We start from the raw sequence: 21406 nt of genomic DNA on the forward strand, positions 1-21406 counted from the left end.
ATTGCAATCTCTTGTTGATAAGCCCTTTGGCAACAAATATTTCATATTTTCAGACTTTTACCTTTAGTCTTCCTGTGCAATAATAACTCATGTGTTTTTTTAAAATTTTTCAGTGCACCAACGACTAATGAAATTGAAAATCTTGTCATGTTTTTATTGACCATAAGGCCATTTGACTTTCTTCTTGGAAGTCTCTGTTTAAATCCTCTTGCACAGTTTTTATTGGGTTGTTCTTTACTTTCTGATGTGCAAAAAGTTCTTTATATATTCTGAATACAAATACTTTCATGATGGTGTGTGTTGTGATATCTTTTCCCACTCTGTGACTGACCTTTTTATTTTTTTTAATACATTTTTTTAAGTTGTAGATGGACACACTACCTTTATTTTATTTGTTTATGTGGTGCTGAGGATTTAACCCAGGGCCTCACACATGCTAGATAAGCACTCTACCACTGAGCTACAACCTAAGACCCCTTTTTACTTTCTTTCTTTCTTCTTTTTTTTTCTGTGGTGCTAGGGATCAAATCTAGGGCCTTGTACACACAAGGCAAGCATTCTACCAACTGAGCTATATCCCCAGCCTAATTTTTAATGCTATTATAAATGCTCACTGCTATTTTTAATTTCAGTTTCTGTTTGTCTGGAATAAAATATGTATTAATCAAAACTGAACTTGCAGGCTGGGGTTGTAGCTCGGTGATAGAGCACTTGCCTGGCATGTGTAAGGCACTGGGTTCAATCCTCAGCAATACATAAAAGAGTAAATAATAAAATACAGGTATTGTATCCATCTACAACTGAAAAAAAAAATTAACTGTACTTGCATATGTGAGGAATGGCTGTGCCATGGGAAGGGATGCTTGGAAGAATTTTAGCAACTCATTCATACCATAAATCCCATGCATGCTCTCCTAAAGCTATTTTAAATAAATAGTATGACTAATGACAAATGAATATTATGAATAATAAACTCATTTAATAATCATATGAATAGTTGAATTTTCCCCAATATTTTCTAAAGACTAAATAAAAGGTTCATTAGGAAGCTTTGCAAAAGAACAACTAAGTAAAAACTCATGGAACTGCAACACAAATGAATCCTAAAAACAAGCTTCCTCACATCCTCCCCACTCCCACCTACATCATCTCCCTAATCTCTTCTTATGTGAAAATGCTAGAGCAGTGGCTGATTCAGAGAATGTCTGTTATTTGCAGGATGAAAAATAATTTGCATAATATGAAGTTCTAGGGCCACCAACATTTTTTCCCTTAAAATACTTAAAAACTGCTTTCTTGCCTCCTGGAATTTTGTGTTGCAGAGAAAAATGAGGTCACACTATTTTACACTCATCAGGTTGGTTAGCACTCCAAGCCTTGGAATATCAGGTATTGGAGATTGAAAGTGATGGATGTGAGTGTCAAGAGGTATGTTCAATTTGGAGGGCAATGGGCATTCTATGATAAAGCTGGAGATGACAGGACCTTCAAACCAGTACATCCACTCCCAGGTATATACCTCAGAGAAATTCTTATGCGTGTACAAGAACAGTCACAGAAACATTGATTCCAAGAGAAAAACTGAAAGTGATCTAAATTTAACTATTAACATGAAAATAAAGAAACAAATGGAAAATAATCATGCAAAGACTGAGCTGCAAATAATATAGACTACAGCTACATCTATCCACAAAGAAAAATATCATAAACATAATGTTGAACAAATAAAGCAAATTGCAGAAGATTACAAATAACATGTTACCCTTTATGTAAAATTTAAAAACAAGCAAAGCAATGCCATGTTTTGTTGAGGGATATGTACACACTTAGTCTAAATAGAGACTTCATGGGAAAAGTAAACTCTGAATTCAAACTAGTGGTTCTCTTAGAGAGCTAGAACAGGGATGTCACTGGGTGACAGGAGAGATTGTCCACTGGATGGGTAAATTTTTATTAAGGAGAAGGGGAGTTCACAGCTGTTTATTTTGTCTATCTTCATATGGGATTGGACCATATGAAATGGCCTATATTTGACTGTTTTGTCCTACAAAAAAATGGCAGATTCACATAGTTAACTTGATAACATTTTTATTTCAGTGCTAGGAAAATTGTGGAAAAGAAATATAAATGTAGCATACTACTTGGTTCTGCTGTGACCAATGCTGATACGATCCTAACAACATAAAGATGTTATTGATTTTCACCTTTCGGAATCCACTTACAGATAAAACACAAAAGATGTGTCTACACAACAGTGTATGATCTCCTCAGCTTTGACATGTAAAGATCAAAGTGAAGGCATCATAGGTGGAAGGGGGACAAGTAAGAGAGGTGGTAACAAGCTCAAGTACAGTGATCCTCACCTCACGTGACAGAGAATGAGAGATATTGGCAAGAGTTATGAGATATTTAATTACATAACACAAAAGTACAAAGGAAGCCCATAGAAAGAGTTTTAAAATGAATAACAGAAATTAGAAATGGAGAAAGGGAAGGAGGGGTAATATAAGTAAGTCTAAACTTTATAGTAATGCCTTTAATTAGTAAATCAAAATATGAAACTATAAATATATTAACTGACAAGGAATAAACCTCCAGAACAACTAAAACCAAGACATATGTCAGGTTTAGAAAAGCTAAGGTAGGGACTTTGCTCTCCACTGTCTTTTTTACACTAAGTGAATTCTCAGTCAGTCACATGTTATATTAATACAATTTGAATGGGAAGTAGGATGTGTCCTCACCTGCCTCTGCCCCTTCAAATTGCTTTCTCTGAAGAGATATAAAAAAAGGTGGCAGATAGACATTGGGGGACCCTCTGCCCTGAAACTTCCCAATATAGAATAAGGGGAGGGTTGGGGTCAGAGGATGCTTTCAGAAAGGGCAGGGAAGTCAGATCCTGAACTAGCCTGGAATAGGTCTCCCAGAATTAAGAATAATAGGCTGGAGACTCTTGGTGGACAGAAGGTTTGAGAGTAGCCAGAGGTCCCCTATGTAATTGGGGCAGGGGTGAGAGTTTCCCTCCCAGCCCAGGGGTGTGACAACCTGTCACATTTTTGAGACCTGGGGTTTCCTTCCGAGTTCAACAATTGCCCTCACCACCCGGCAGCTGACCCCATCCATTCTGTCATATCAGAACACATCTTCAGCAAGGGTTGCCAGGGCCACCCATGCATCCTAACAGCTCCCACTTTGACCACCAGCATCCCAAGCACTCTATATATGCCACAGCTCACTTGCACCTGAAGGTAGGTAGTATCTTTATCTCCTTTTCACAATGGAAGAAACAGGCTCAATGGTATGCTTCCCCAAGATCACACAGCCAGAAAGGAGAAGAACCAGGATTTGAGCATAGGCCTGCTGACTTCAGGGTCCTGCCTTTAAGGGGTTTCCTCTTTGACATCTGCAGATTGGGTCAGCCTGGAGCAAGGTGGATGCTTCACTCACTAGCTTCTCTCTTTTCTGTAGGTCCGTGCCCTGGTGGCTGACTTTTCCATTATTTTCTCCATCCTGATGTTCTGTGGAATCGATGCCTGTTTTGGCCTGGAAACCCCCAAGCTGCACGTGCCCAATGTCATCAAGGTTTGCCCCTTGCCCCTAATCCAGGCAATCGTCCTGCCTGCCCATGAGCTATAGTCCTCCTGTACGCTCAACATTCTTCTCTCATCCAAGTCACCCTGTAGGTTCTCAGTGTACGCTCTACCACCTTCTGCACAGCCTCCCAGGGGCAGTCCTTTGAGAGGTGGGTGAGGACATATTTAGAATGAAATCTTGCTGTGTACCCTAAGGAGTAGGGAAGGTGCTAGAATCCACACTCCAGTCCAGCTGAAGCCTTTTGACTTCTATGTAAGGGTTTCCAATTTCCTCACCTATGACAGTCTACAAGCTGGGCCAACTGGAATCTACTGAAAATGACCCCTTGTAACAGTGATTCTCAAAGTGTGGTCCCTGGACTAGTGTCACATTGTCACCTGGGAACTTGTTCTTGGTGAGTCTGTACTCCCAGCACTCCCAAGGTGGGAAGACTGCTTGAGGTCAGGAATTCCAGACTAGGTTGGGCTAGTGAGTCCCTACCAAGAGAAATGAAGGAAGGAAGGGAGGGAGGGAGAAAGGAAGGAAGGAAAAAAGGAAGAGAGGGGAAGAAGGGAAGAAGGAAAGAAATGAAAATTCTCATATTCTTATTCCCATCTCAGAAGTATGGAATCTGAAAGTCTTGTAGACTTATAGAACCCAGCAATTTGTGTTTTAACTGGCACTTTAGGTGATTCTGAACATGTTCAAAATTCAAAACCACTGCTTCAGAAATTACCCATTAGTCCATAGTTGGTGCCATTTGTCTGTGGCTAAGCTCAAGCCCTGTTCCCTCACAAATGCACCTGCCATCTAAGCAAGGTAGGAAGTCCAGGTTCTAGAATGTTCCTCAGCCTTTGAGGCCTTGATCTTCATGATATTATTTCAGGGTTTTACTGAGTAGCTTAAGCACATCTCATACAACTCACGCTGGCTCTTCAAAATAAAAGTAGCCCTTCCTTTTAAATATAAAAATATTATAAACATCAGCTTCTGCAATAGTTAACCCCTTTGTCCCCCTTATCAGTCTGAGTTGATGTTGATATTTTGTTTTGAAGTATTGGGGATGGAACCCAGGCCCTCAATGTTTGGTAGGCAAGTGTTCCACCACTGAGCTACATCTCCAGCTCCCAGTGTTTGTTGTTTTACAGACAATTCTATCATGCACTGAACCCAGAATGCTTTAATCTTGCCTCTTGGACCTCATTTCAATTAGAACCTCTTTTGCAATTAGTGACTGCATATTCAGCTGCCTTCTGATCTTTATTTCTGTTTCCCAATCAATCCTAGGGCAATCACAGAAAATTATCCCATTAATTCTGTAGACCCCACCTGTATTCATGCCACTTCCCATAGCTATGTGCCTCTGTGATCTATTTAAAGTTGCAGATGCCTAATGTCCTTAAGGGAAAAATATTGTACTTAAAAAGTTCTCCCAGTTGGGGAAAAAGTGAGGTGGTAGGAAAGGGGCCAGCAGGCAAGCGCCTGGCAAGAGAGAGAGGAAAGGGCCCTCTTCATTTGCTCTGCTCAGCCCACACGGCCTGACCGAGGCTGGTTCGTGGCCCCCTTTGGGAAGAACCCGTGGTGGGTGTACCTGGCGAGCATCCTGCCCGCCCTACTGGTGACCATCCTGATCTTCATGGACCAGCAGATCACAGCTGTCATTGTTAACCGGAAGGAGAACAAGCTGAAGGTAAGGCTATCCTTTGCCAGAAACAAAGTTAGAAGGATTAAAGGAGGGAAAGGCTTCTTTCAATACTTTGAGCAGAAGACAAGTTCCCACTTGATGTGTTGTGAGGGTGGGTGGGGGTGGGGTGACTTCTAGCAGGGCCGGATGATTTTGAGGACCAGGATCAAGCCCAGGCTGGGCCCCTGCATACAGAACCCTTGCCTCTTCCAAAGTGACCCTCCAACTCTATACCTCCTGAGAGTGAATTTAGGAGTCTAAGCAGATGCTGACAGGAGGACAAGCCTGAAGTCAGAAGGCAGCCTCCTTGGTCCCTGAAACTCCCCTCTCTCCATGCCTCTGGTTCCAAGAAGACTTGGGCTACTCTCTCCTTGACCCCCAATGTAGACCAATCGAGGGTCCCAGCTGGGGCATCTCATTCAGGAACTGCAGATACTGTGGCCACTGGGTGGAACCTTTCTCCCCGGGGACCCAAACCTAGGACTTTTCCAAGCCAGAACATCCCTCTCCTTCATTACCTATGTCCCTTACTTGGTTCACCCTTTCAGACAAGGTGGCAACTAAAGCCACCTTTGAGGGAGGTGAGACCTGAACACCTCTAAAGTTCTTACAGAGAGCACCTCAGAGTGGTAGCCCCTCAGAGTGCACTCTGGAAGGCAGGGGAGCCTTTGACTGTGTTCCACAAAATGGCTGCTCTGAGGAGAAACAGGCTCCCAGAAGCTTCTCCCATCCTACCACCTGTGCAGAAGGCTGCTGGCTACCATCTGGACCTCTTCTGGGTGGGCATCCTCATGGCCCTGTGCTCCTTCACGGGGCTCCCCTGGTATGTGGCTGCCACAGTCATCTCCATTGCCCACATCGACAGCCTCAAGATGGAGACGGAGACCAGCGCCCCTGGGGAGCAGCCCCAGTTCCTGGGAGTCAGGTAGGAGGAGGTCAGAGCCTGGATCACCTAAACAGGAGTGACCCATCTAGGGAAGGGGAAGGCAGCTCTTCTTACCATTAAGGAATCTAGGGACAAAGGGTCCCTGCTCTGACAGCCCAGGAACTAGGGACAGAAGTGATATTGGAAGGGAGGGAAGAAGGGAGATGAAAATTTATTTCTAAATGGTACTTTTTAAGAAAAAAGTTAAGACTATTAAGAAATAGTCTCCAAGTAGCACATGCACATGCACGCACACATGCACACACACATACAAATATGCCTACACACACATGAACTCCAAGGATTCACCTCATAGGCCATGATAGAACCTCTTCCTGTCCTTCCCTTTTCTTTTCTTCAAGACCCTCCAGGCCCCTGGGTCTCCTATTTTACAATGCTTTATATTCTTCCAGAAAGCTTTCCTGGGACCACTACTATCCTCTACACCTGGTCCTGACATGTTCTTTCCCTTGCTCCTCATGTCATGCCCCACGCCAGGTCCCCAAGCTGTTTTGGGCTGGGAATCACATCTGCCCTATAGGACCCCTGAGGCTTACACCAAATCCTGGCATTCTCCTAATGGAAGTTTCTCCCTACTGCCTTGGGATATGTAGGCTACCTGGTCTGCCCTGAGAGAGGCTTCTCTGCCTCATGTAGGGCTCAGGACTAGACAGGACACTGTCCCCTTCCCGTCTCCTGAGCTCCTGGTCTAAGATATCTTCCCCAGAGTCCAGGGCTCCAACCTGGGCTATGCTAGTGCCTGGGCACTCAGGAAAACCTACCTGCCTCAACCTCTGACATCTCCTCCACTGGCAGCCAGGCCCCCTTCTCCAGCATCAGTCATGCCCTGCCAAAGTGGGATCTTACTACCAAAAAGCAAGGTAATCAGCACTTTTTATTACAACAATCTCCCAATGTAGGTGTCATTATTATCTCTATTCTACTAGCTCAAGGTATCATGGTCTTGTCTGATATCCCACAATGAGTAAATGGCAGAGCCAAGATTCAATGGAAGTCCATCAGGATCAAGCATCCAGCTATTAGGCACTGTACTGAACAAGTTCCTTGATGCCCCTGAAAAATGCCCTGGCCTCCTTCAGGGGCATCCCGTCTTCCCTGTGTAGGGCAGCTGGGCCTTAGGCTAAAAGGCAGAGCCTGATGCAGAAGCCATGGCCTTGGACACAAGTTTGAGGGCCCACAAAGAGGCAGGAGGCTGGGAATGGTCACTGGGTATCTCTGGATCTCCCCTGACTCTGCTCTTCTCCACCAGGGAACAAAGAGTGACTGGGATCATCGTCTTCATCCTGACAGGGACCTCTGTTTTCCTGGCTCCCGTCCTGAAGGTGAGGCTCTGCATCCCAGCCAGGGCCCCGTCACACCTGAAAAGACAGAGCAGAGGACTTAGGCATGGGGAGTGTCCCTACACAACCCAGATATCACTGGCCTACGGGTCCCTAAAAAGGCAGGATTTTCAGTAGGCTAAAGTAATATTTCAGAGCCATTGTCATTGTTCTCTGTAAAGTGGTATCATCTGTGATCATCACCCATCCTCTCTGCTCTCTCACAGCCGCCCACACTCTCACCTTCCCAGAGGACACTGTCCCTTGGGAAAATTCTGCCAAGTTCTGTCCCTGCTTAGATCAGGAATCACCCAAGCTCACTGGAGGCCTTCTTGCTCACCCATTTTCTGAAGTTTAAACCTCTGGGGGGAGAACTCTTAAGCTGTTCTCCAGGCCTATTCTCTGCTCCTCTGATTTGAATTTGTCCAGCTCCTAAGTGACTTTTTCCCACACAGTTGGAAGATTCTCTTGCTCATGTCCCACTGGACCAGCTGGAAGAGACTAACTACAACGGTCACTTTCCAGTCAGGACTAGGGTGTTCCCACCAGTTATCTCAACTGCAGCCAGTCACCTATCAATGGCCCTTTCCCTCAATCAGTGCACACATAAGACTTTCATTGCTGAATTAAGGTTACCTGTAATTGCTCCAATCTTTGTGGTTCTTTTCCCTCTCTGAATGTCTTAAAACAGCTCATTTTGGGCTTGACCTTATTAAAAGACAAAGACTAGAGAACCATGATGCTAATTGATTCATTTAGTATAAAAAATATTTCTGGCTTGAGAATCAGTGGCACACCTGAGCAATTGGTTTAAGGTTGGGGGTTTTAAAGAAATGTTTTCATTGTGTAGGAGACAGGTTACAAACCGATGGTTTCGTTTATTTAAGAGTGTATTTTAAATGGCCAGAGAATGCTGACTTTTGTGGAAAGGGCTCAAAAGAACCATCATGCGTATCATTCCTGATACTGCCTGACAAGCATTTGTGTAAAAAATAATTTTAACCTAAAAACAGCATACTTTAGTGGCCAAAAGTTCCTAGAAACACTTTGCACATAGCACCTCCGGCTATCTTTGCAGACTCAGACTTCAGGCAGTCCCAGGCAGGCTGCCCCAGCTGCTGAGCATGTTCATTGATTCAGTCATTGCACACAAGCTTTTGATGCATAGCTGAATAGAAACAAAGCAGTTAGAAAATTCCACTATGGTTTCCTTCCTTTTGTTTCTTTTACAACATGATGGATTCTTTCATGAACACATTTCTCATATTCTGTGTATACATTTTCTAGGCCTTTACACTCACACTTTTGACCTCTGATTTTAGTATAAATTATTGCTTTTGTTCTAATGTTGTATATCTTCTTAATGTAGGTCACATGCTGACATAGTATAATTAAAATAATTGAAATGAGGGCTGTGGGGTATAACTCAGTAGTAGAGCACTTACCTAGCTAGCATGCAGGAAGTCCTGGGCTTGATTCTCGGCCCTATAGGAAAAAAAGAAAAGAACAAAAAAAAAAAAAAAAAAAAAAAAAGAAGAAGAAGAGAAAGGAAAATAGTTCTGTGCATAAAATTTGCATTGCCAAAGCCTTTGGTGTGGTCATCCTTTAAATGATGTACAGTCACATTGCTCCCTCTTGGGTGACATTTTGAGCAATAATAGAAATCCCTTTTGCTACAATTCTTGGGCCAAATGTTGTAACTCTTTCAGGCTGTGTACTGTATTTCTCTATAAATGTATGCACCTTGTAAAATACATTGTTTAAAGAGTAAATGTTATTGTTCTGACAGTCAAGGAAAAGTTTGCAAGGTTCCATATGGCTCCAAGTGCTTTGATACTATCTTTGCATTCAATCAGAGCACAAAAGAGTTTGAAAATCTACCCACCAGTATTCTTCCAGAATAAGAGTACCAAAAAAAAAAAAAAAAAAAAAAAGATCAATACACTTGATTTACCCAACGTTTAATCTATTTGGCAAATTTTGTAGTAGAACTGACCTGTCTAGAGTTTCAAATTAATCATAAGATTTAGGATTTCTGATTCAATTTTATTAAGGTATGTACTTTTTTATAAAGCTAGGCTTTCAAAACTGTTAGCTAACTAACTAAAGCATAATTACTAACTGACATCAGTACTAAACACTGGATTCATTTTATATTTAAGAAAAGAAGTTTGGTGTAGCTGTTCAAGAAAAATATAATTCGTCAAGATGAAAGATCCTAGACTCTATTTAGGAGCCTCTCTCTCTGCCCCTTCCCCCTCTCGTTCTGTATCAATGAATGGTTGTGTTGATATTAGACAATAATGTTTATTGTTAGAGGATCAGTGATATTCTTTAGGCCTTCCATCACTGATTTGTAAATATTTCATTATCTTGTCAAACAAAGCTTCAGAAGGAGGAAGTGAGCATGTATTTGATGGGTGATGTAAATTACTTAACATATTGAGCAAATTTCCCAGTCCACCCCAAGGCCATGAAGTTTTGTTTTGTTCACACCTTCCCATGGCTTTTTGAGACCGAGGATTTCTGCATTCCGCCTCAGAGGAACTCCTATGATGCCTTAAAACTCCCTTATGGACCCCATGTTATTCTCCTGGTCCCTGTCTAACATTACAGAGGAAAGTTCTGACATCCTTATGATTGTAGTACTGTGATGATTGTTGATGTAAAGCTGACACTAGAGGTAACTTTCTGCCACTTTTTAGTTTCATTAATGTTTGAAAAGGGCCTTTTCCTGGAGAGTCAAGGAAGATTTGTGCTGATGAATACAGAATTGTAGATCACAGCCCTATCACTGGTAGGATTACAATGTTATAGGCATTTGAGATTTTCTGGGAAAGCTGCAAATGACAAGACAATTTCCTTGACTTGAAAATGAGGTAACTTTTTATCAGTCACTGATGACTACAATTATTTAAGACTTAATCCAGTTTGTTTTCACACTTAGTAGAGTAAAAAGGGAAATTGTAAGTGAACTTGAGTTTGTGTTGCTACAGATGATAGCTAAGTTTTTTAATTTAAGTGTTTATTTCTCTCTCAATTGCCTCCACACTTTGAGGGTGATTAGGACAGTGATTCCTTAAAATTTTTACCTTATCTCATAATTTGGCAAAAATCTCATAAACTATGTGCTAATGAAATGATGGAAGGGTCACATATTTCCTTTTATTTGGGGGGGGTACTGGGGATTGAACCCAGGGCACTTTACCACCAAGCTACCTTACCAGGTCTTGCTAAATTGCTTAGGGCCTTGCTAAATTGCTGAGGCTGGCCTCAAACTTACAATCTTCCTGCTTCAGCCTCCTGAGTCACTGAGATTATGGCTGTGTGCCACTGGCATATATTTCCTTTTTTAACCTTTAGTTCAAATGTCTTGGATTGTTTATAGCATGTAGGTCCAAAGTGTGCTTTGTATGCAAACAAATATAAATTATCCTAAAATAGAAGTTATTTACTTGTCTGGATTCATTAACATTCTTAAATGGCATCTACAAGTTGAGCAGCCCTTGTTAGCATCATACTTTGTGATCACCAAAGAGTTCTACCACAACCCAGAGCAAGGCAGGACAGCCTTTGTTCATAGTGGCAAGAATTGGGTACAGCTAAAGGAGAGGATAAAAATAGCAGAAATACAGCTTGGACAGAGGTGAAGAAATGCCTCAAAAAGTTTTTAAAAGCCATATGTGGTGGTGCACATCTATAATCCCAGTGACTTGGGAGGCTGAAGCAGGAGGATCACAAGTTTGAAGCCAACCTCAGCAACTTAGCAAGGCCCTGCCTCAAAATGAAAAATAAAAAAGCTGGGGATGCAGCTCAGTGGTAGAGTGCCTCTGGGTTCAATCCCCAGTACTCAAAAAAAAAAAAAAAAAAACATGAGTTTTAAAGATTTGAAATGCTGGGGACAGGATTGTGGCTCAGTTGTAGAACACTTGCCTAGCATGCATGAGGCACTGGGTTTGATCCCTGATACCACATAAAAAAATAATAATAATAAAATATTTTCTAGTTGTGTCCATCTACAACTAGAAAATATTTAAAAAAAGATTTTTAAAAAAATAAAAAATAAAAAAAAGATTTGAAATGATGATGGTAGTGCAGTATGAATTACATGAATCTACTTTTGAAAAAGAAAACAACTGCTGATGTGTGTGCTTGGAAGAGTACACACCAAACTCCTAGTGTTAGTTGATGATTAGTGGTTTTTATGTTATTAATACATTTGTTGGTCCCCCTGGAATATAGAACTTAAAGGGGTCTTTTTTCCATTCAATGTCACAAAGCAAGTAACTAGACTGACTTGAGCATCCATGGCCCGAGCTTTTATTTGGTGACTAAAGAATGGAGAAGTGGGTTCCCAGCTCACATTTGACTTAACTTACTTAGAGTTGACAAGCTGGGTATAGAGCAGCAGAAATGAGGGGGAGGTAATAGGTTAATGAAGGGAAGGAATATTCATGTAATTTCCTGCAACAGGTGGAGACTTCTACAAATTCAGATGCACTCTCCTTTTTGATCTACTGTTTCTGGACACTGTGTGGCCAGTGAGCGTGTCTTTAGCATGGAAACTAGATTTTAATGAAGCTGGAGGTCAGCTGTTACTCTGGCAAACATTTTAGATCCAACTGGTTTTGGCTAGCCTACCTGAAGAGGAACTTTTGGTGTTCAGACATCCTGTCATCAAAGGGTGAGGTAGAGATTTAGTAGGCAGTACCCTGGGCAACAGTTTACATACTTCTGTCTTGCTTCTTTTTTTGTGATTGTGTATGATATGAGATTTTTGATAAGTGGCCTTGGTACTTCCTATGATTTAGGTCAACTCACCAAAGGTCCCTGGCCCCCTGCAGGCCCAGCAGCTTTAGGGGCCCTCAGCTAAGGCTGAAAGTGGAAGGAGCTGGCAGGAATAAGCAGTTTGTGGAGCTTTCCCACTTTCTAGAAATGTCTTCAGCCAGACCACAGGGCTCCCGTGGGGCTGGGAGAAGGGCCAGATGTGAAGAACAGCAGCATGCTGTGCATCCCCACCTGCACCCACACTCTGGTTCCAGATCTTCTCTCAGACACCCTCAGTTCCTCCAAATATACACCTCCTTGGCTGCCTCTACGGTTGGCAGACACATTTGTCCAGAACAAGGAGACCAAGGACCCATCCCAGGCAGAAGTTCAATCCAAAATTCTGCTCTCATTTCAGTACATCCCCATGCTTGTGCTGTTTGGAGTCTTCCTCTACATGGGCGTGGCCTCCCTGAATGGCATCCAGGTAAGGCCCTCCCCTCCCCACCTGAAGTCAGCACTCCCTAGTGTCACCAAGACCCCAAATTCTTACTCTCCTGGTTCAGTGAAAGAATAATAGCAATATTCTATGAGAAGCAAAATAATTATATGAGGCACTTTACAGGTGTCATTTAATCTATATAATTAGGTCCTTTGATCCCAGTCTCACAGAGGGGGAGACTGCCACTCATAACTCAAAACCTGGGTCAAACCAACTCCAAAGAGCACTTCACTGTACCTCTCTCTTCTCTTCCCTAAGACAACTCCACAGAAGAAAGTTTTTTGCTTTGTTTTGTTCTATATTAACCACGAAATCCCAAGATGACTTGGATAGTTCATGGGTCCATTAAATTGCGTTTTCCTTGAACAGACCATGTTCATTTTACAGCCACCTCCAGGTCCATTCCCCTCACCCAGGCCTCAGGATCCTCCCTCCCTCCAATATTGCATACCTGCCTAGACACCTCAAGAGTGTCTTACTTAATGCCTGAACAAGAGTCCCCTCTTGAGACCCTACCAAGTCACCCCTTCCCTTAACCTCATACCCCAGCGGACCTGCGGAGGGATGTCGGGGCGGGGAATGTTTCCTGGCAACCTTGCTGAGCCCTCGCTATCCTTGTTAGTTCTGGGAACGATGCAAGCTCTTCCTGATGCCGGGGAAGCACCAGCTAGACCACGCCTTCCTTCGCCACGTACCACTGCGCAGGATCCACCTCTTCACCCTGGTACAGATCATCTGCCTGGCTGTGCTCTGGATCCTCAAGTCCACTGTGGCCGCCATCATCTTCCCTGTCATGGTAAGGTGGGCGCGGGCTTCGCCGCTGCTGGGCAGGTTGGTCTAGGCAGGCTTCGCCTAGGAGTTCCAGCAGTGCCGCAAGTGCGTCACCTTGCAGCACCCTTAGCTTTCTCCCCAGCTTGGTTTGGTTCCTTTGGGTGACAGAAGCCAGTCCAGAACAAATTTAGAGTTGTGAGGCCAGACCAGGTGGAGGATAGAGAGAAGGGCGGAGGAAAGAATGTCAGTGTGGCAGGTGGATCCTGCAGTGACAATTGGCATGCTGAGGTCCCCACCCAACTTTCCTGCTGGGGGAAGGCCGGTAATGTGGAATTGGAGAAGCTGGACACATTCAACTTTAGACCCAAGTTCTCTACTGCCAAACCTCAAGCCAATCTCGAAAACTGATGCATACTAAGTATAAATCTTCTCCCCGTGCAAAATTAACGAATTTGAAATGGTAAATAGTATGTTAGTGGTGCAGGGAGGGAATAGAATCAGAGATCAGGAATTTCAAAAACCCAATGACAATATAAAGTTTGAGCTGGGCATTCTTTGACTATTCTTTTATATTTTATGGAAATTTGAAGTTATTCCAGAATAAAAGTTAAGAACAGTCACACCTGTAATCCTAGTGACTGGGGACGCTGAGGCAGGAGGATTGCAAGTTCAAAGCCAGCCTCCACAATTTAGAGAGGCCCTAAGCAACTCAGCAAGACCCTGACTCAAAATAAAATATAAAAAATGCTGGAGATGTGGGGCTAGGGTTGTGGCTTATAGGTGGAGGCTTGCCTAGCATGCATAGGCACTGGGTTTGATTCTCAGCACCCCATAAAAATAAAGGTATTTTATCCATGTACAACAAAAAATATTTTTTTTTTAAAGAGAGAGTGAAAGAGAGAGAGAGAGAGAGAGAGAGAGAGAGAGAGAGAGAGAGAGAGAGAGAGAATTTTTAATATTTATTATTTTTTAGTTCTCGGCGGACACAACATCTTTGTTGGTATGTGGTGCTGAGGATCGAACCCGGGCCGCACGCATGCGAGGCGAGCGCGCTACCCCTTGAGCCACATCCCCAGCCCCAACAAAAAATATTTTTAAAACAATACTGGGGGTGGGGATATGACTCTGTAGATAAGCACCCTGGGTTCAAACCCTGGCACTAAAAATAAATAAATAAATAAATAAATAAGGGCTGGGATGTTGCTCAGTGGTTAAGCTCCCTGGGTTCAATCCCTGATACAAAAATAAACAAACAAATAAATAAATAAAATAAAAATAAAAACAGACAAAAACCTGTTGCATCTGGCCCTTTAGATAACCCCACCAGAAGGAAGCTGCCCAGCCCTTGCTGGGGGACTGAAGTTTGGGGGCTAATGCTCCCAGAATGCTTGCAGGCCTAGATTAGGAACCAAATCAAGCACACTTGTGGAAATGTGCACTCCTAGGAGATCTCTAGTAAGTGGTTCTTGACTCTGGCTGCTCTTTAAAATCTATGAAATCAACTAAATCAAAATATCTTCAGGAATCCCAAGCTTTGGTATTTTAAGTAAGTCTACAGGGAGCATAAATATGCAGCCAGGGTAGAGAACCACCACTCCAGGGAAAGGGACATGGATCCTCCCCAAGTGATCAAATTTAACATCGCCACATGAAACAAACATATTATGAATTTCTCAATATGATGCACTGAGGACACCTCACTTCATAGCTTTAAACAAGTCTGAAAATTAAATGCAGTGATTTAAGAAAACTATAAGTCTCCTATAAAGTGTTACAGATTTCTCATTTTTACATTGAGAAGAAAGATCACAGACCTGCAATGTAAAAACTGTTCAAGAACAAAAACATAGTCCTAGCCAGGCAAGGTGGTGCACACCTCTAAGCCCAGCTGTTCCAGAGGCTGAGGCAGGAGGATAGCAAGTTCAAAGCCAGCCTCAGCAACTTAGGGAGGCCCTAAGCAACTTAGCAAGACCCTGTGTCAAATATAAAAAGTAAAAAGGGTTGGGGATGTAGCTCAGTGGTTAAGAACCCCTGGGTTCAATCTCTGGTACCAAAACAAAAACAAAAATAAAACATATTCCTAAATGTGGGGGAAAAAACAGATTCCTGAAATTGGTAACATGCTATAAGGTTTTAATCTAATCATGAGGAAATATCAGACAAGCCCAAATTGAGACACTCTACAAGATAAAACATTTGTACTATTCAAAAATGCCAAGACCATGAAAAACAAAGAATGAGGAAATGTTCTAGATTAAAAGAGTTTAGTTATGACAACTAAATGCGATATGTGAGTCTGGAATGGGTTCTGGACCCTCTAATATTTTTGTTTCTCTTCTTTTTTCTCTTTTGCTATAAATGGCATTATAGGACAATTGTCAAAATGTGAATAAAGTCTATAATTAGTTACTAGCATTGTAACAATGTTAATTTCCTGATTTAGCTAATCATATTGTGACATGTAGGAGAATGCGCACTTCTTGCCTTTAGAGATAAAAGGACAACTTACTTTCAAATGGTCTAGAAAAAATAAGGATATGTAATTAAAATAAGGGTATGTATATAAGTATGTTTGTTAGGGTGCTCCTTTTTCTATCTTTCTCCCTCTCCCTCTCCCTCTTCATACTTTTGTGTGTGTGTGTATATATATATATATATATATATATACACACACACACACACACACACACCAGTTGCAGTGGTACACACCTGTAATCCCGGGTGCTCAGGAGGCTGAAGCAGGAGGACTGCAAGTTTAAGGCCAGCCTCTTAAGCAACTTAGTGAGACCTTGTCTCAGAATAAAAAATAAAAAGAGCTAGATATGTGGCTCAGAGGTAAAGCACTTCTGAGTTCAATTCCCAGTACCCAAAAATAATTAAATAAGTAAATATGCATATATATGTGTGTGTGTATGTATGTATAAAATATATATATATGTGTGTATATATATATATATATTTTTTTTTTTAAAATATCCTCTTCTTATAAGGGCACTTATAGTCAGATTGTGTTAGACACTTATAGTCAGATTGTATTAGAGCCCAACCTAATGCCCTCATTTTAATTTAATTATTGTTTAAGGCTCTATCTCCACATATAGTCACACTCTAAGGATAAGGTTTTGGGGCTGGGGATATAGCTCAGTTCATAGAATGCTTGCCTTGTATGTACAAGGACCTGGGTTCAATGGCCAGCACCCCCCGACACACACACACACACACATACACGATAAAGTTTCAACACTGAATTTTAGTGGGAACACAATTCAGTCCATAGCAATGTGTATACATAAAGAGAAACTGATCAAACAAATGGCAAATGTAAGATAGTAACAGTTGGGGGATCTGAAGGAAGAGTATGCCAATATGCCTTTGAACTTTTCCTGACACCTTTCTATGTCTGAAATTATTTCAAACTTTAAAAAAAAGTGATGTTGGGCTGGGAATGTGGCTCAAGTGGTAGCGCGCTCGCCTGGCATGCGTGCGGCCCAGGTTCGATTCTCAGCACCACATACAGAGATGTTGTGCCCACCGAAAACTAAAAAATAAAGATTAAAAAATTCTCTCTCTCTCTCTCTCTCTCTCTCTTTTTAAAAAAAGTGATGTTTCTGACCTCCTGGGGCTTAGCATAGGCAGACATACAGTGAACAAGAAAAAAGACTAAGAAAAAGAATATGGTGCTGAGAAGACAAGACAATGGATGTGGGAGGTCGTATAGTCTGGAGCATGGCCTACAGGTTATATGACTAGGTACAATGATTCCCAGAAACTGTCCCCAGAAAACTCCATATGGAAGTACCTTATGGTTGGCTACTTGGGCTTATAACTGTAAAGAAGGAAAGGAAATAGGCATGCCCAGTTTCAAAAAGCCCAGCCCTCTTAAAATTTTGAGAATTCTCTTTGCCAAAACTGTGAACTCTCAAGAGTGAAATTATATGTGAACATCATTATAGGTGTTTAACATGCTTAACAAAAAAGACTTGTTTCTATGTTCCCACAGTATTATATTGAAATACGATTTGTGATATTAAAAAAGACTTTATATGACAATTTTTAGATCAAGTTCTGTGGGATGAGGTGCTCAGGCTCTTCTATACCCAATCCCAATCAGTCTTCCTGCCTGCTTTCTTCCCTCAGACCCAACAGAGCACATCATGTCCTTTTATAAAGTGGTCACATTCCTCCCTGATTCCTAGAAGCACTGTTACTCATCCCCTCAAGGCTGCACCCCCAGACTATCTGACCTAAAAGTTTGACCTCTAGACCGCCACATCTAGTTCTTCACTGGGACTTGTATAATTTCTCTCCAAAACATCTCTCAATTTCATCTACAGCTCTCCCCACTGACCTATTCCTGGTCAACTACATCTCCACTCAGACAAATACGATAACCTCTTATCTGTTTTGGCTTCTAAAAGAGTATACAGCATTGTCCTTCTGAACACCTTTCAAGGGTGGCCACCTGGCTTCAAACAGGCTAAGATTCTTGGTGACTGCTTTCATTTCACTTCACGTTCCCCCTTGACAGTCACATTCTTATCACACTGGCTTCTTTCAGTTCCTTGATCACAGCAAACTCCTGACTGCTTCAAAGCCTTTGCATACTTTGTTGATTCTGAACAGAACCCCACTTCTTCTTTGGATCAGCTAACTCATCCTCTGGGGACTTAGTTTAAATGGCATTCAAACTCCCCAGTCTCTCTTTGGTCCTTCCTGTCACATTATTTTAATATTCTTAATGCATTCAATGCTTTTCAGTTTCTTTTTTTTTTTAAAGAATTTGACTAGAGAGATTCTTTTTTTTTAAGAGAGAGTGAGAGACAGAGAGAGAGAATTTTTTTTAATATTTATTTTTTAGTTATCGGCGGACACAACATCTTTGTTGGAATGTGGTGCTGAGGATGGAACCCGGGCCACACGCATGCCAGGCGAGGGCGCTACCGCTCAAACCACATCACCAACCCCACTTTTCAGTTTCTACAACTGTAATTACATATCATCTACTGGTATAATCATTTGATTAATATCTGTATTCTCCAACTGAATATAACAGGAAGACAGAGGCCAATTTTTTTTTTAGCAATGAATATGGCTAACACCACAGTCTGACTTCAGGCTTAACCATTTTCAGAGTGGAAACCTTCATGTGGCTTTTTTGCTCGAGTGAGTTTTTGGTGTCTGATAAATTGGATTTCTCTTTCATAGTCTACAACCTGAGTCCCAACATAATGGACAGGGACATCTTAGCAGTTTTACTGTCCTTTTATATTTACCTGTGACTGAGGCTAAAAGATGAATTCTGAAAGCACCAACTGGATAGGAGAAGCAGGAACCCTCTGTGACCAAAGTGGATTTAGTTGATAGTGTAAAGCTGGAGGTTTGCAAATGATGAGACAGCACACTTACACAGAATGAAAATGCAAGGTTGCAAATCCTGTCCAAGGAAGCTGGAAAGGGGATGAATGGGGGGGAGGGGGGGAGAGGTTCAAGAGTGGAGGGACTGGTGTCTTTATAATTTGCCATTTAGCTTTTGTTTTCAGCATCTGCTACAAGCAGATGGTGTGCAGTGATCTCTCTGTTCAGCTGAGATAAGGAGGGAATTAAAAAAAAAAAAAAAAAAAAACTTCTCCAGTCTTTGGATAGCCCCTGTCTAGTGGAAAACAAATTGCCCTGAAGCAATTAGCAATCAGCAATTTCTCTTTCTCCACTTGCTTCTCTCACCAGGAAATTTTATTTTTTTATTCCTAAGGGGACTATACTGATATCAGTCAAATATTGACCTGGGATTTTCACCTAATCCTGAAGATTATCTCTTTTCCTCTATAAATCTAACAATATTAAAAGCTTTATCTAATAAATTGCTGATCTTTCATTGATTTAATAATTTTTTGGCTTAAAAAACAATCCCATCAAAAGGTGAAAAAACATTCTTGAATCCTTTTTTCTCATGATGTTTTTATGATAATTGTATTACTTAGGGAATATAAGTTATGAAAAAAAGTATGAGTCTGCATCCTTAGGTATATAGCTTCTATTCAGGTATATCAAATCATGTTTTAAATTATAAACTACAAAATTCAACACAATAAAAAAAATTAATTCAACATAACAGGTGATATTTCAATGAAATAAAATAAACATGAAAATCATGGTAACAGGTACATGGGACAATCTTATTTACACCAGACCTCCTGCACAACCACTTGCTGAGGTATTTCTCTAGTCTCCCACAATTTCCCTTTTCCTTGTGTTCTTCATTCCACTATGGTGTGTGTTAGTGGTCACTTGGTGTTATTGAATCCTTCACCCACATTAAAAACCTGTACCTGGATGTTCACAGCATTAATCATAATGATTGAAAAATGAAAAAACAACCCAAATTTGTCCATCAATAGATGAATGGATAAACAAAATTTGCTGTGTTCCAGAATGGAATTTTATTCATTTTGTAAAAGAAATGAAGTCCTCAAATATGCTAGAAGCGTGAATCTTAAAATATTATGCTGAAGCCAGTCACAAAAGATTACTTACTGAATGATTCTATTTATATGAAATGTCCAGAATAAGAAAATTCATAGAAATAGAAAGTAGAGGGGCTGGGGTTGTAGCTCAGCGGTAGAGCGCTCGCCTAGCATGCGCGAGGCGCTGGGTTTGATACTAAGCACCACATAAAAAGTAAATAAATAAAACAAGGGTAGTTTGTCCAACTACAACTAAAAATAAATAAATAAATAAATAAAATTTAAAAAAAAGTAGACTATTGGTTGCCAGGAGTCGGGAGCGACAGGGAGTGGTAAGGAATGAAAACGCTCTTAGAACTAGATAAAGTGATGATGGTTGCACACATCTGAATACATACACCCAAAATAAAAAAAAAAAAAAACCGCAATGAGATGTACATTTTGAAGGGGAGAATTTTATTCTATGTAAATGTATCTCTATTAAAAAATTAGTTTAAATTTTTTAAACAATTGCAGGGGTGTATATTGCTCATAACAGCGCTTCGGCTACCGGGGTAATAAGGATGAAACACAGCAACACCAAGCTCCAGCAAGTGCAAAGCCAGCCCCTCTTCCCGATCACCGCGTTCCCTCGCCACGCCTCCAGGAGAGGGAAGTCCCGACATCCAGAACGCTGATTGGCTTATCTGTAAGAGCGGGGCGGGATGAAAGGGATGTCAAGTCCCTTTCTGAGGGGCGGGGCGAAGGCTTGGCTCGCGAGATTTTGCTGGTTCCGCATTTCGGATCTGTGAGGTGGGGGAGGCGGGGGAGCCAGACGCCGCGGTTCACTCAGGCCTGCAGCCTCTAAAACCCGACCTCTGAGACCCTGCTGCCCTCCTTCCGCTGTCCGTGATCAGAGGACCGTTCTCTTCCTCTCGGTTCCCGCGCCAGTTCCGAATCCTGACGGGGCGGGGGCCAGCGGCCCCTCCCCTGATCTCCTAGCACCGAAGATGAGCTTCCTCTTGTAAGTAGGGCCCGGCGGAGGGCGCCAGGCTGAGGGCGCCAGGCTGAGGGCGGAGGTCGGGGACGGCCAACAGGGTCCCGAGATGATGACCCGGCCCAGGATCAGGGTCGAGTGGCTGGCGTCCACTCTGCCCCTCCTCGAGTCCACGGGGGTGGCCGACAGTGGGGAGGGCCTGACGGAGATGAAGGTCGAGGCAAAGGAAGCTGAGCTTGAGGTTGGGGCGCTGAAAGGCCCCGAGGCCGGCAGAGCCTTCAAACTTTTCCGCCCGAGCACCCCCGAGGGCGGGGAGGCGTTCTGAAGGCCTGGCCTTGCCCGGGGTTCCCAGTTTCTCTGCAGTCTCAAACTCTAGTGACGATTCTTGCTGACTTAGCTTTTTACTC

General features: G+C 42.2%; 2 protein-coding genes across 2 annotated transcripts in view; one reads left to right on the forward strand and one right to left on the reverse strand.

Annotated features, from left to right (window-relative positions):
• The window catches only part of LOC308632396 (electrogenic sodium bicarbonate cotransporter 4-like), a gene marked incomplete at both ends in the record, with an annotated part of 38412 nt that extends 17088 nt beyond the window's left edge, over positions 1-21324 (forward strand). The window contains 8 exons of the mRNA XM_081264479.1: positions 3469-3582; positions 5102-5263; positions 6004-6182; positions 7453-7525; positions 12708-12776; positions 13414-13587; positions 20562-20769; positions 21035-21324. Coding sequence (XP_081120605.1) covers positions 3469-3582; positions 5102-5263; positions 6004-6182; positions 7453-7525; positions 12708-12776; positions 13414-13587; positions 20562-20769; positions 21035-21324 — 1269 coding nt within the window. The remainder of the gene's footprint in view (positions 1-3468; positions 3583-5101; positions 5264-6003; positions 6183-7452; positions 7526-12707; positions 12777-13413; positions 13588-20561; positions 20770-21034) is intronic.
• Positions 1-21406, reverse strand: part of LOC308632763 (uncharacterized protein C2orf78-like) — a gene marked incomplete at both ends in the record, with an annotated part of 56387 nt that overhangs the window by 20332 nt on the left and 14649 nt on the right. The gene's annotated exons all lie outside the window — the stretch shown is intronic.

Source organism: Spermophilus citellus (genome assembly GCF_964194105.1).
Source record: "Spermophilus citellus genome assembly, chromosome: 13".
In the NCBI taxonomy this organism is placed as follows: domain Eukaryota; kingdom Metazoa; phylum Chordata; class Mammalia; order Rodentia; family Sciuridae; genus Spermophilus; species Spermophilus citellus.